This window comes from Mytilus galloprovincialis, chromosome 5 (assembly GCF_965363235.1).
Source record: "Mytilus galloprovincialis chromosome 5, xbMytGall1.hap1.1, whole genome shotgun sequence".
NCBI classification, from domain to species: Eukaryota; Metazoa; Mollusca; class Bivalvia; order Mytilida; family Mytilidae; genus Mytilus; species Mytilus galloprovincialis.
The window spans coordinates 56,646,685-56,663,558 of record NC_134842.1 but is presented as its reverse complement, the minus strand read 5'-3'; the positions used below and the strand labels follow the sequence as shown (position 1 = coordinate 56,663,558).

General features: G+C 32.3%; 1 protein-coding gene across 2 annotated transcripts in view; it reads left to right on the top strand.

Moving 5' to 3' along the window:
* Positions 1–5,862, top strand: part of LOC143076096 (solute carrier family 13 member 2-like) — a 31,375-nt gene extending 25,513 nt beyond the window's left edge. For both annotated transcript variants that reach the window (XM_076251733.1, XM_076251735.1), the window contains 2 exons: positions 830–967; positions 1,725–5,862. In XM_076251733.1, the coding sequence (XP_076107848.1) occupies positions 830–967; positions 1,725–1,865 (279 nt within the window). In that variant the 3' untranslated portion in view covers positions 1,866–5,862. The remainder of the gene's footprint in view (positions 1–829; positions 968–1,724) is intronic.
* The last annotated feature ends 11,012 nt before the right edge of the window (positions 5,863–16,874 follow it).

Genomic DNA, 16,874 nt, shown 5'->3' with positions numbered 1-16,874 from the left:
GGAAAAAACTGAGACACAGTTTTGGAGGTCAAACTGTGTTGTGCAAGAATCTATAAAATATTTTGGGATGCTATGAAAAACAAAGAAGCTAAATTCATTCAAGTATGAACATCACAATATAGCAACTAATTACATAACAATTAATTATGTAATAATTATCATGAAATTATCACAATTTGAAAGATAAATCATTCTTCTTTCTTTTGGTACCTCATTTATAAAATTTAAAGAAGGATGAGTGGAATTACATCAGTTTAAAGATGTCTGATTGAGGATGAAAAATCTTTGTATTGTGCTACCTTAAAGAATCTCTTTTGTTAACATTTAATTAAGAAAAAAGGAGATATGGTATGATTGCAATTGAGACAACTGTTAGCTGGAGACCAAAGAGGAAGATCTAAGCATTTTGTAGGTCACCAAACAGCTTTTGTAAGCTACAAAGCATCCCGTCATGGAAAATAAAATGACACATTTCAAACGGAAAAACCAAGAGCCCGATTTTTATACAAATACATTAATTAAAGACAAATACGATAGACAGCGACATATGGTAACTAGTGAATTACAGTTTCCTCACACGAGACAGGTACATATATAAAAAATAGAATTATTTCTAAACCCTCGCCTTAGCATAGACAGTGATGTAACAGCATTAATACAAGTTTGATCTCTGATATGATTTGCGTATTTAAAAGCGTTTGATTAAACGATAATAATATAAAAGTGCCTTTTTTTGACTTCGATAAGGACTAAATGTGTTCTATCAATTTCATTTGTTATTTGTTTTAGTCAGTGAATTATTTCAATGATTAAATCACTTTTCCTACAGGCCTTGACGCTTGGCAAGAATCCTTTATATTTGATGATCTCATCAGCCATTGCCTGTTCATTTGCCTTTATGTTGCCAGTGGCAACACCACCAAATGCCATTGTGTTTTCGACTGGAATTTTACGTATTCCTGATATGGTAAGACTTTAATACCATAGCATTGACTTTTATTTTGATGATAAGTCATTAAATAAACTCTTTTTAATTTTAATTTCTTGTGTATAATTAGGAGTATGGCGTCCATTATTACTGAACCAGTATACATATTTGTTAAGGGGTCAGCTGAAGGACGCCTCCGGGTGCGTGAGTTTCTCGCTACATTGAAGACTCATTGGTGGCCCTCGGCTGTTGTCTGCTATATGGTCGGGTTGTTGTCGCTTTGACACATTCCCCATTTCCATTCTCAATTTTATGTTTCGTTGCCTCTAATGTACTTTTTTTTTTATATTTATCTAATCATACAAAATAATATAAAACTTATTACCGCAACGACGCTCGAATCAGAATAAAAAAAAACTGAATAGTATGTTCTACTGATTAATTCATTATATGTACGTTATTTCCCATTTTTAAACGATTCTTATTCTATTCTTATTTCGGAAAAAGCGGTTGTCAGATTTAGTTTTCGAGGATGATTGTGGATTTTTCGAACATCGTTTTTCCCTGAACCGAAAAGGTTTAAGGCTTAGAAACATGACGGTTAACACCTTGATTTAAGCAGTTAAGCGGTCTCTTCGGTTAGGTAAGCGATTCTGGCTCCTCAGTATTGAAATTTTTCTATTGTTTGATCTTGTTCAACCGAGCAGCGTTTTACAATATAATTTATATTCGAGCAAAAAAAGTAAGAATCTTGAATCATTTCTACCTATGATTTCGACTTTCTTTTCTCTTTCAGGCATCAGCCGGTATCGTGATGAATATCGTCGCCATATTGGCACTAACTCTTGCTGTGAATACGTGGGCTATCCCTATCTTCAACTTGGACGTGGTCCCTAGTATTTTTAACAACACAGGCGTGAACTCTACGTGTTTATGAAATCAACAAAGACATTAAGATCAATCACACCTTTGAAAACAAAGTATATGCAAATCCTTTTTTGCTCAAAAATGCTTACCGTGTATTTCCAAGACGTAATTGCGATTGTGATTAAATCAAATTGGTCATTGGATGAAAATCTACAAATATAACACCAAGACTAGACAGATGCAATAATGGGTATACGTTTACTATATGCTTATTATGATAAATCATATTCTGTAAGTGATTACCCGATATTTGTACGATACAGAGACAAAAATAATGATTGTATTTACGCATGTGAAAATAAATATGATCTATTATCATAGTAAAAAATATATTTTGCAACCCTGAAGCTTCCCACTGAACAATGTACAAGACATGTTGCTCTTGGTTATTGTAACACATAATTTTGCTGAAAGAATGTGGACTCTTTGCTTTTATATATGGAGTTTGATCTGTTTTATTTTCTATCATATGTATAAGTAGGATCAAAATATAATAAATATGTATTTTATTCCATTACACAACGGGTCTGTTAACATGACCACATTTTAATATGCTCCTTTGACTATGTTATTCATGTACTTTTTCTTTTTTTTTCTGTTTAGTTCAATAAACTACACTATTACATCATATACAAAAATAATTTTATATGCAAAAACTTAAGAAACATGTAAACGGGCGAGACTCGGTGGACTTTTCTACTCTTACGAAGAAAGAATAAATATATTAGATATTTTTATACAATGCACGAAATTGTTTTGTTGCAAATTAAATTTATAACTTATTGTTTAGTTTCTTTAATCACCAAGTGTTATCTTTGATTTTTATGCCCCACCTACAATAGTAGAGGGGTTGTTATGTTTTCTGGTTTATGCATCCGTTCGTCTGTCGTTCGTCCGTTTGTTTGTCCGTCTGTCCCGCTTCAGGTTAAAGTTTTTGGTCAAGGTAGTTTTTGATGAAGTTGAAATCCAATCAACCTGAAACTAAGTACACATGTTAACTATGAACTGATCTTTCTAATGTGAATGCCAAATAAGATTTTTGAGGCCATTTTCATGGTCCACTGAACAAAGAAATGATATTGCGAGTTTCAGGTTAAAGTTTTTGGTCAAGGTAGATATTGATGAAGTTGAAATCCAATCAATATGAAATTTAGTACACATGTTCCCTATGATATGATCTTTCTAATTCAAATGCCAAATTAGATTTTTTGACCAAAATTTCACGATACGCTGAACATGAAAAATGATAGTGCTAGTGGTGCACCCGTTTACTTTTGGACACATTCTTGTTATTATTTAAATAACATAAAAAAGCTTAAATTCACACTGTAAAAAGACATGCTAGCTCTCAACATACAATTTTAAAAATTACATAGACCTATCGTTGGTCAACCTCTATCATTAGACAACTTGTCAATATTAATAGAGACTACAAATATTTGATATCAGCATTAAATTCGATAACGGACAAACACCAAATTATAACTGATGAGACACCGAAACATAAACCGATGTATTTTTTTTAGCACTAAAACCTCCCATCTTTTAATTTTAATGAGAAAGATAACAAAAGGTCTACTTTGTTCAATTAACTGAAATTGTAATGGTTTTGAGAACATTTAGGTCAGTATAACTACATATTTTTACAATTTGTTTCTGTTCATTCAAGCGTGTTTTTGTGATTTCATAGCATATTAAGAGGGGGGCAAGGGGGTCCCCATAACAGCATAACAGTGAATTGATTTGGTGAAAAACAGATAACAAGGAATTGAAAAGGGATAATAACAGATAACAATGACCAATCCAGTAGATGACTCGTAGATCTTAGTATATAACTTGTGGTATGGACCTAAAAAATTGTAATTTGTGTAAACAAGACGTTTTGGCCGTTGAGGCAGTTCTGCCTTGGTTGATTTTTTTCCGTAACTTGTACAATAAGTTATAGTATGGATGTTGAATTTTTCTGAACGAAATTACTAGTTTCTGTTTTTGATATAGGGATATTTTTAATCTAGGGCATTTGAGAGATCAATTTTTAATGATTTAGGTTTTTTTATTTAATTTTTGAAAATAGTGCAGCCAGTGACACTTTATTATCAATTTGATTTTTAGATTTTTTTTCTGAAAAGCAATATATATACTTTACAAGTAATAAAAAAAACATTGATGCACAATGTATTTTTTTTATTTAATGACCTCATGATAAAACTTACTTATAAAATACAAAAATACCCAGATCAGTGGAGACAGGACATGTAACTGAAACACGTATGCCAGTTATGGTTATTCTGATAATAGACATTGACTCAAGTGACAATTCTGATAGTATAATAGAAATTGGACCTAGTGAAAATTTGGATGACACCAAGTGAAACACCAATCATGTATCTTATGTAAAATTATAGAATATGGAAAATTTGGGTACAGCATTGGAGAAGCTGTAGGATTTTAAAAAGGGTATTTGTCGAAAAATTAAACTGAAGACACATCTGTATTTGAATCAATGGTTTCTGAGCTTCAATTTTCGCCATGTGAAGCAGTTAAAACACATTTAATAACACAGTAACAAACTGCAACCACTGAATCCAGGCTCCTGACTTGAAAATAGGCACATACAGAATGTGACTGCGTCAACTTTAGCATGCTAGTTGGTGTCCAATCCTCCCCTAATCAGGGACAGTGGTGTAATAGTATGTACAACATAAAGATTATTATGTGGTCATTGAATAAAAAAATCTAAAGGGTGTACCAATACTTTTTTTTATAACAAAATCCATACTATAAGTTATTGTACTAATAATAAGTAAAATGCTACATGTTCACAGACAAAGGAATTTATTACAAAGGATAATAATAATATATACTGGAATGGTCCTGGGTCCAATTGATTTTATATGTTTATGTGATGTATGTTACTGAAATTCTTCTGCATAGGGCCACCCGATATTACCAGTAAAAAGACCCCAATAGATATACATTGTAAGAAGATGTGGTAAGCGTGCCAATGAGACTATTATCCATTCAAATCACAATTTTCAGTTAGCTTCAATTTCTACGGAAGATTGGCTGTCAAAATGCTAACATTCCAATTTTCAATAACAGTTAACAGCAAATAGATTCTCACAATAACATATAACAAAATAGATAATAGTCCTATAACAGCTAACAAAGAATAAGACAATAACATCTTACAGTAAATATATTTTCAGAATAACAGATAACAAAGAATTAAAATGCCCCATAACAGCATAACAGTTAAACCCCTTGCCCCCCTCTATTAAGGTTGATTAAGAATCTTTTCCATGAACAATTCTGTAATTTTGCACCTTACTTTAAATGTATACTGTTGCATACTTTGTAATATATTGTGAAATATGAAACGTGCAATTTAATTTGAAATTTTTCGAGCAAACTTTAAATTTATGTTTTTTATGGATACAGGGCATTTTGAGAAGGACGAACAGTCCATATAGGATGTGTTATCAATTATATTCAAATCATCTAAAATTCTATATCAATGACTATCTGTTTAACTATTGTATACTTTAAATCGATAATGTAACACACATTGTTGTCTTTTTATTATGCCCCACCTACGATAGTAGAGGGGCATTATGTTTTCTCGTCTGTGCCTCCGTTCGTTCGTCCGTCCGTCCGTCCGTCCGTCCGTTCGCTTCAGGTTAAAGTTTTTGGTCAAGGTAGTTTTTGAAGAAGTTGAAGTCCAATCAATTTGAAACTTAGTACACATGTTCCCCATTATATGATCTTTCTAATTTAAATGCCAAATTACAGTTTTGACCCCAATTTTACGGCCCACTGAACATATAAAATGATAGTGCGAGTGGGGCATCCGTGTACTATGGACACATTCTTGTTTGTTCTGATCTTTTAACCAATGATCTCAGTTTGTGTCAACAAAGTCAATGATAACTATTGAAGATTATGGATTATCAATATATTTTTCAATGTATTATGTATGTGTATCAATAAATGTGTTTTTTTCAAAATGATTGTTTTTGATAAGGCAACAATAGTTTACAGATGTACAAATATAATCATTAGATTAAGAATATAAATATCAAAGAATCACTACAAAAAAAAAACCGAAGAAACAGCATGAACTCTGAAGAGCGACCATGTGCGTCTACTGGGTATATATCGCCCAGTGTAAGAATTCACACTCATTAAAATTGTCACAATCCGGAAAGGGATTGCAAAAAATACCAAACTTCAAGGAAAATTCAAAACGGAAAGCCCTTTACCATAAATCTAAATCAAAAACTGAAACACATGAAACGAATGGATCATAACTGTTATATTCCTGACGTGGTACAGATATTACACGATAAATACATAATATGTAGAAAACTAACTAGTTAAACCTGTCATTTGTGACAGTTGCATACAATTCATTCTGGACTTTGCAAGCCTGAAAACATCAAATGAATGGATAACAACTGGCATATTCCTTACTTGGTACATGCATTTTCTTATGTAAAATTGGTGGATTGAACCTGGTGTTATAGCTAGCGAAACCTCCCACTTGTATGACAGTCGCATCAAATTCCTTTATATGACAACGATGCGTGATTAAAACGCAATCTATATTAAAACCTTATAGAGAAAGACCTCGAAGGATAAGGCAAGTATGCGCTGATAATACTATTGGTTTTATTGCCAACCATTTGAAGAATACTTCGCTGAATTTTCTTCAACATAGTCATATTCTTCAAAATCCAACTAAACAAATTGTTTCATATTCTTGTGTCGTGAGGAGAAAACAATGGCATAGTAGTAATATCATTAAAATTTACTAGTTTTGTTTTTCTGTCTCACAATCATTAATTTGATATCTGTGTGATTCGGGTCAATTTTCCGATTTCCTATAATAAGGTCTACAAGTTAAATAAAAATAATTAATTGGTACTTATTAATATATGCATCACGACAAGGAGGTCCCATGTCACTCAGAAATCTATAATTACAATAGCATTGATAACGTTAGTAAAAGAGATTATGACGAACAATACGATTAAATCAATCAGATTTCTCGAAAAGGTGTGTAGTAGTTTTAGATTGTCAAGGTCAATTCGGATATAAATCAAGCAAGTCAATATACCATGTAAATAAACTCATCATAGATACCAGGACTAAATTTTATATAATACGCCAGACGCGCGTTACGTCTACAAAAGACTCATCAGTGACGCTCGAATCCAAAAAAAACTTTAAAAAAGCCAAATAAAGTACGAAGTTGAAGAGCACTGAGATCTAAAATTCCTATAAGTGTTGCCAAATACAGCTAAGGTAAATGTAATGAACTAAACTGTTGTTTGCTTTCAATAAAAAAAAAGCAATTACATAAAGTTTACTTTTGAATCAACATTCCCAAGTTTTTATAAATGTCTGATACGCGTGCTCAGGGGATTATATGCTAATCTATTATTTTACCTTTTGATTTTGACATTTAATAAGGGACTTTCCGTTTTGAATTTTTGTCGGAGTTAACAATTTTTGTGATTTTTCTTTTTATGATTTTTACAGTTTTCTTTTATTTAATTTGGTTGACGAAAAATTCCTTTTATTTGTAAAATAAAGGAATGCAGGAGAAACAAATTGATGCTTTAAATTTATTTGTATAAACGTATTTTATTTGATCAGGAAAATTTATGGATTAAGACTACTTTTAAAGTTGAAAAAATGCTGAATAAAGAAATGGCCTTGAAATTATATGATACTGACAAAATATGTACATGTCAACGTCTGTGATTAGCCAATCAGAGTATATGTTATGAAAACCTGATAAATGCATTTAAAAATAATTAAATTTGTATGATAGTTACATAAAAATGCATTACAAAGTGTGAGAGCCAAGTATAGGCATTTAATTTCTTAAAGTGGACTTGCTATAACTTTTTTTTTGTTACATGGTTAGGTAAATACCAAGTAATTGATATACGTCAAATTAGAATTTGTTCATATTTTCTTCAAACCAAATCAACAAATTTCAGAACAAAGCTAGTTTTCGCGACATTTCATTTCTATTTGTTCTTACATGTATGTTGAATTCTAATTAGCTGATCTTTTTGAGATCTTGTTGTAGAGGAAACGCGCGTCTGGAGTAAATATACAATTTAATCCTGGTATCTATGATGAGTTTGTTTTTACTGATTACTTAAGGATATATTTGGTGAAATTAACAAAATCACGAATTTGAACCTATAAATTAGAGAAGCATCAGTTAAGATTGAAATAAACAATTAATTTCCCCATAGGCGACAATGGTAGCCTTTTTCGAGATACAGACTTTAGAAAGTTGATTTTATTAATGAAACCTTGCTAGAATCAAAGAAAAGTTATTAGGACAGTATTTTTTGGTCCCAAAAATATAGGTTCGCGTTGCTTTTCTTAGCGTATTTTGTACTTATCTCCCATGCCTATCAATTTTGCCCTTAAAAATACGTGTCTTGTCCTAGCGTTGAAAAGTCATCTCAGTGCCTTCAGGGCTACGGAATAATTTTTATTTTGCCTTTTGTATAAAGCAGACTGCACAAAGTCTCTAAAAATAAAAAAGAACGGGCGCACATATCGACCAATCAGGATTAGCCATACTCTTAATTCTGAATACCATGTTATGCTCATAAAATGGCTGCGCCCATAAAATCTAATGGTGTATTGTAACCTATACGGTATTAAATACTTTCTTGTATCGTGCAATTCATAGTGCGTTAGATGCACTAATATATATTCCACAAATAAATCATCTTCAAAACGTTCTGGCATTACTCTCTGAATTTTCACAATTTTTTATCGGAGGTGACCCCAGTCAAAAAATGTGAAGAAAAAAAATCTGTTTTTTTGAGTAAATGCGGTACTGCTAAAAAGGGCCTTAAGATAATGCCCACTTTCTCCAATGATTCTTTATATATCATCAAGTACTGAATATATTGACGCCAAAACCAATCCAATATGTAACTACTACGGTGGATTTTGAACAAAAGTTTTAAATGAAACCATTTTCGTCTAAAAGTACATTTTTGAAACAGACTATAGCATTTCAAAATATGGAATATGTGTAAATATTTGTGTTTTAACATCGATAACTGTTTGTTAACTATAAAATGGCATGCTTATTCTTATTCTTTTAGTTTGTTATTCGTGTGAACTCTTCAATATTCGAAGGGGATCATTTCCGTACATTTTCGCTGAATTTGGTAATTTCGATAACAGCACTTGGGTCGAGATTGTTATGTTTAAAAATCGATTTATATTCACAAACTCTAGACATGTACTTGCTCTTTTCGAACAAATCGACAGAACTTCCGAAAATGGCATATTCGTTCCACAGTAAGTCAAAAGTCGAGCCCACCCTTGTTTCTAAGGTAAAACACAATACAAATATGAAACAGACTATAGCTTAAAAACTAGATAAATCAATATTTAATTTTTCACCAAAAAACCCGGTTTCACATCAAATGTCAAGTAAAATGACTGTTTTTGACACTTTTTGAGCACTATCATAAAGAAATGTCGATGCTGTATAGATTGAAATAAACAATTAATTTCCCCATAGGCGACAATGGTAGCCTTTTTCGAGATACAGACTTTAGAAAGTTGATTTTATTAATGAAACCTTGCTAGAATCAAAGAAAAGTTATTAGGACAGTATTTTTTGGTCCCAAAAATATAGGTTCGCGTTGCTTTTCTTAGCGTATTTTGTACTTATCTCCCATGCCTATCAATTTTGCCCTTAAAAATACGTGTCTTGTCCTAGCGTTGAAAAGTCATCTCAGTGCCTTCAGGGCTACGGAATAATTTTTATTTTGCCTTTTGTATAAAGCAGACTGCACAAAGTCTCTAAAAATAAAAAAGAACGGGCGCACATATCGACCAATCAGGATTAGCCATACTCTTAATTCTGAATACCATGTTATGCTCATAAAATGGCTGCGCCCATAAAATCTAATGGTGTATTGTAACCTATACGGTATTAAATACTTTCTTGTATCGTGCAATTCATAGTGCGTTAGATGCACTAATATATATTCCACAAATAAATCATCTTCAAAACGTTCTGGCATTACTCTCTGAATTTTCACAATTTTTTATCGGAGGTGACCCCAGTCAAAAAATGTGAAGAAAAAAAATCTGTTTTTTTGAGTAAATGCGGTACTGCTAAAAAGGGCCTTAAGATAATGCCCACTTTCTCCAATGATTCTTTATATATCATCAAGTACTGAATATATTGACGCCAAAACCAATCCAATATGTAACTACTACGGTGGATTTTGAACAAAAGTTTTAAATGAAACCATTTTCGTCTAAAAGTACATTTTTGAAACAGACTATAGCATTTCAAAATATGGAATATGTGTAAATATTTGTGTTTTAACATCGATAACTGTTTGTTAACTATAAAATGGCATGCTTATTCTTATTCTTTTAGTTTGTTATTCGTGTGAACTCTTCAATATTCGAAGGGGATCATTTCCGTACATTTTCGCTGAATTTGGTAATTTCGATAACAGCACTTGGGTCGAGATTGTTATGTTTAAAAATCGATTTATATTCACAAACTCTAGACATGTACTTGCTCTTTTCGAACAAATCGACAGAACTTCCGAAAATGGCATATTCGTTCCACAGTAAGTCAAAAGTCGAGCCCACCCTTGTTTCTAAGGTAAAACACAATACAAATATGAAACAGACTATAGCTTAAAAACTAGATAAATCAATATTTAATTTTTCACCAAAAAACCCGGTTTCACATCAAATGTCAAGTAAAATGACTGTTTTTGACACTTTTTGAGCACTATCATAAAGAAATGTCGATGCTGTATAGATTGAAATAAACAATTAATTTCCCCATAGGCGACAATGGTAGCCTTTTTCGAGATACAGACTTTAGAAAGTTGATTTTATTAATGAAACCTTGCTAGAATCAAAGAAAAGTTATTAGGACAGTATTTTTTGGTCCCAAAAATATAGGTTCGCGTTGCTTTTCTTAGCGTATTTTGTACTTATCTCCCATGCCTATCAATTTTGCCCTTAAAAATACGTGTCTTGTCCTAGCGTTGAAAAGTCATCTCAGTGCCTTCAGGGCTACGGAATAATTTTTATTTTGCCTTTTGTATAAAGCAGACTGCACAAAGTCTCTAAAAATAAAAAAGAACGGGCGCACATATCGACCAATCAGGATTAGCCATACTCTTAATTCTGAATACCATGTTATGCTCATAAAATGGCTGCGCCCATAAAATCTAATGGTGTATTGTAACCTATACGGTATTAAATACTTTCTTGTATCGTGCAATTCATAGTGCGTTAGATGCACTAATATATATTCCACAAATAAATCATCTTCAAAACGTTCTGGCATTACTCTCTGAATTTTCACAATTTTTTATCGGAGGTGACCCCAGTCAAAAAATGTGAAGAAAAAAAATCTGTTTTTTTGAGTAAATGCGGTACTGCTAAAAAGGGCCTTAAGATAATGCCCACTTTCTCCAATGATTCTTTATATATCATCAAGTACTGAATATATTGACGCCAAAACCAATCCAATATGTAACTACTACGGTGGATTTTGAACAAAAGTTTTAAATGAAACCATTTTCGTCTAAAAGTACATTTTTGAAACAGACTATAGCATTTCAAAATATGGAATATGTGTAAATATTTGTGTTTTAACATCGATAACTGTTTGTTAACTATAAAATGGCATGCTTATTCTTATTCTTTTAGTTTGTTATTCGTGTGAACTCTTCAATATTCGAAGGGGATCATTTCCGTACATTTTCGCTGAATTTGGTAATTTCGATAACAGCACTTGGGTCGAGATTGTTATGTTTAAAAATCGATTTATATTCACAAACTCTAGACATGTACTTGCTCTTTTCGAACAAATCGACAGAACTTCCGAAAATGGCATATTCGTTCCACAGTAAGTCAAAAGTCGAGCCCACCCTTGTTTCTAAGGTAAAACACAATACAAATATGAAACAGACTATAGCTTAAAAACTAGATAAATCAATATTTAATTTTTCACCAAAAAACCCGGTTTCACATCAAATGTCAAGTAAAATGACTGTTTTTGACACTTTTTGAGCACTATCATAAAGAAATGTCGATGCTGTATAGATTGAAATAAACAATTAATTTCCCCATAGGCGACAATGGTAGCCTTTTTCGAGATACAGACTTTAGAAAGTTGATTTTATTAATGAAACCTTGCTAGAATCAAAGAAAAGTTATTAGGACAGTATTTTTTGGTCCCAAAAATATAGGTTCGCGTTGCTTTTCTTAGCGTATTTTGTACTTATCTCCCATGCCTATCAATTTTGCCCTTAAAAATACGTGTCTTGTCCTAGCGTTGAAAAGTCATCTCAGTGCCTTCAGGGCTACGGAATAATTTTTATTTTGCCTTTTGTATAAAGCAGACTGCACAAAGTCTCTAAAAATAAAAAAGAACGGGCGCACATATCGACCAATCAGGATTAGCCATACTCTTAATTCTGAATACCATGTTATGCTCATAAAATGGCTGCGCCCATAAAATCTAATGGTGTATTGTAACCTATACGGTATTAAATACTTTCTTGTATCGTGCAATTCATAGTGCGTTAGATGCACTAATATATATTCCACAAATAAATCATCTTCAAAACGTTCTGGCATTACTCTCTGAATTTTCACAATTTTTTATCGGAGGTGACCCCAGTCAAAAAATGTGAAGAAAAAAAATCTGTTTTTTTGAGTAAATGCGGTACTGCTAAAAAGGGCCTTAAGATAATGCCCACTTTCTCCAATGATTCTTTATATATCATCAAGTACTGAATATATTGACGCCAAAACCAATCCAATATGTAACTACTACGGTGGATTTTGAACAAAAGTTTTAAATGAAACCATTTTCGTCTAAAAGTACATTTTTGAAACAGACTATAGCATTTCAAAATATGGAATATGTGTAAATATTTGTGTTTTAACATCGATAACTGTTTGTTAACTATAAAATGGCATGCTTATTCTTATTCTTTTAGTTTGTTATTCGTGTGAACTCTTCAATATTCGAAGGGGATCATTTCCGTACATTTTCGCTGAATTTGGTAATTTCGATAACAGCACTTGGGTCGAGATTGTTATGTTTAAAAATCGATTTATATTCACAAACTCTAGACATGTACTTGCTCTTTTCGAACAAATCGACAGAACTTCCGAAAATGGCATATTCGTTCCACAGTAAGTCAAAAGTCGAGCCCACCCTTGTTTCTAAGGTAAAACACAATACAAATATGAAACAGACTATAGCTTAAAAACTAGATAAATCAATATTTAATTTTTCACCAAAAAACCCGGTTTCACATCAAATGTCAAGTAAAATGACTGTTTTTGACACTTTTTGAGCACTATCATAAAGAAATGTCGATGCTGTATAGATTGAAATAAACAATTAATTTCCCCATAGGCGACAATGGTAGCCTTTTTCGAGATACAGACTTTAGAAAGTTGATTTTATTAATGAAACCTTGCTAGAATCAAAGAAAAGTTATTAGGACAGTATTTTTTGGTCCCAAAAATATAGGTTCGCGTTGCTTTTCTTAGCGTATTTTGTACTTATCTCCCATGCCTATCAATTTTGCCCTTAAAAATACGTGTCTTGTCCTAGCGTTGAAAAGTCATCTCAGTGCCTTCAGGGCTACGGAATAATTTTTATTTTGCCTTTTGTATAAAGCAGACTGCACAAAGTCTCTAAAAATAAAAAAGAACGGGCGCACATATCGACCAATCAGGATTAGCCATACTCTTAATTCTGAATACCATGTTATGCTCATAAAATGGCTGCGCCCATAAAATCTAATGGTGTATTGTAACCTATACGGTATTAAATACTTTCTTGTATCGTGCAATTCATAGTGCGTTAGATGCACTAATATATATTCCACAAATAAATCATCTTCAAAACGTTCTGGCATTACTCTCTGAATTTTCACAATTTTTTATCGGAGGTGACCCCAGTCAAAAAATGTGAAGAAAAAAAATCTGTTTTTTTGAGTAAATGCGGTACTGCTAAAAAGGGCCTTAAGATAATGCCCACTTTCTCCAATGATTCTTTATATATCATCAAGTACTGAATATATTGACGCCAAAACCAATCCAATATGTAACTACTACGGTGGATTTTGAACAAAAGTTTTAAATGAAACCATTTTCGTCTAAAAGTACATTTTTGAAACAGACTATAGCATTTCAAAATATGGAATATGTGTAAATATTTGTGTTTTAACATCGATAACTGTTTGTTAACTATAAAATGGCATGCTTATTCTTATTCTTTTAGTTTGTTATTCGTGTGAACTCTTCAATATTCGAAGGGGATCATTTCCGTACATTTTCGCTGAATTTGGTAATTTCGATAACAGCACTTGGGTCGAGATTGTTATGTTTAAAAATCGATTTATATTCACAAACTCTAGACATGTACTTGCTCTTTTCGAACAAATCGACAGAACTTCCGAAAATGGCATATTCGTTCCACAGTAAGTCAAAAGTCGAGCCCACCCTTGTTTCTAAGGTAAAACACAATACAAATATGAAACAGACTATAGCTTAAAAACTAGATAAATCAATATTTAATTTTTCACCAAAAAACCCGGTTTCACATCAAATGTCAAGTAAAATGACTGTTTTTGACACTTTTTGAGCACTATCATAAAGAAATGTCGATGCTGTATAGATTGAAATAAACAATTAATTTCCCCATAGGCGACAATGGTAGCCTTTTTCGAGATACAGACTTTAGAAAGTTGATTTTATTAATGAAACCTTGCTAGAATCAAAGAAAAGTTATTAGGACAGTATTTTTTGGTCCCAAAAATATAGGTTCGCGTTGCTTTTCTTAGCGTATTTTGTACTTATCTCCCATGCCTATCAATTTTGCCCTTAAAAATACGTGTCTTGTCCTAGCGTTGAAAAGTCATCTCAGTGCCTTCAGGGCTACGGAATAATTTTTATTTTGCCTTTTGTATAAAGCAGACTGCACAAAGTCTCTAAAAATAAAAAAGAACGGGCGCACATATCGACCAATCAGGATTAGCCATACTCTTAATTCTGAATACCATGTTATGCTCATAAAATGGCTGCGCCCATAAAATCTAATGGTGTATTGTAACCTATACGGTATTAAATACTTTCTTGTATCGTGCAATTCATAGTGCGTTAGATGCACTAATATATATTCCACAAATAAATCATCTTCAAAACGTTCTGGCATTACTCTCTGAATTTTCACAATTTTTTATCGGAGGTGACCCCAGTCAAAAAATGTGAAGAAAAAAAATCTGTTTTTTTGAGTAAATGCGGTACTGCTAAAAAGGGCCTTAAGATAATGCCCACTTTCTCCAATGATTCTTTATATATCATCAAGTACTGAATATATTGACGCCAAAACCAATCCAATATGTAACTACTACGGTGGATTTTGAACAAAAGTTTTAAATGAAACCATTTTCGTCTAAAAGTACATTTTTGAAACAGACTATAGCATTTCAAAATATGGAATATGTGTAAATATTTGTGTTTTAACATCGATAACTGTTTGTTAACTATAAAATGGCATGCTTATTCTTATTCTTTTAGTTTGTTATTCGTGTGAACTCTTCAATATTCGAAGGGGATCATTTCCGTACATTTTCGCTGAATTTGGTAATTTCGATAACAGCACTTGGGTCGAGATTGTTATGTTTAAAAATCGATTTATATTCACAAACTCTAGACATGTACTTGCTCTTTTCGAACAAATCGACAGAACTTCCGAAAATGGCATATTCGTTCCACAGTAAGTCAAAAGTCGAGCCCACCCTTGTTTCTAAGGTAAAACACAATACAAATATGAAACAGACTATAGCTTAAAAACTAGATAAATCAATATTTAATTTTTCACCAAAAAACCCGGTTTCACATCAAATGTCAAGTAAAATGACTGTTTTTGACACTTTTTGAGCACTATCATAAAGAAATGTCGATGCTGTATAGATTGAAATAAACAATTAATTTCCCCATAGGCGACAATGGTAGCCTTTTTCGAGATACAGACTTTAGAAAGTTGATTTTATTAATGAAACCTTGCTAGAATCAAAGAAAAGTTATTAGGACAGTATTTTTTGGTCCCAAAAATATAGGTTCGCGTTGCTTTTCTTAGCGTATTTTGTACTTATCTCCCATGCCTATCAATTTTGCCCTTAAAAATACGTGTCTTGTCCTAGCGTTGAAAAGTCATCTCAGTGCCTTCAGGGCTACGGAATAATTTTTATTTTGCCTTTTGTATAAAGCAGACTGCACAAAGTCTCTAAAAATAAAAAAGAACGGGCGCACATATCGACCAATCAGGATTAGCCATACTCTTAATTCTGAATACCATGTTATGCTCATAAAATGGCTGCGCCCATAAAATCTAATGGTGTATTGTAACCTATACGGTATTAAATACTTTCTTGTATCGTGCAATTCATAGTGCGTTAGATGCACTAATATATATTCCACAAATAAATCATCTTCAAAACGTTCTGGCATTACTCTCTGAATTTTCACAATTTTTTATCGGAGGTGACCCCAGTCAAAAAATGTGAAGAAAAAAAATCTGTTTTTTTGAGTAAATGCGGTACTGCTAAAAAGGGCCTTAAGATAATGCCCACTTTCTCCAATGATTCTTTATATATCATCAAGTACTGAATATATTGACGCCAAAACCAATCCAATATGTAACTACTACGGTGGATTTTGAACAAAAGTTTTAAATGAAACCATTTTCGTCTAAAAGTACATTTTTGAAACAGACTATAGCATTTCAAAATATGGAATATGTGTAAATATTTGTGTTTTAACATCGATAACTGTTTGTTAACTATAAAATGGCATGCTTATTCTTATTCTTTTAGTTTGTTATTCGTGTGAACTCTTCAATATTCGAAGGGGATCATTTCCGTACATTTTCGCTGAATTTGGTAATTTCGATAACAGC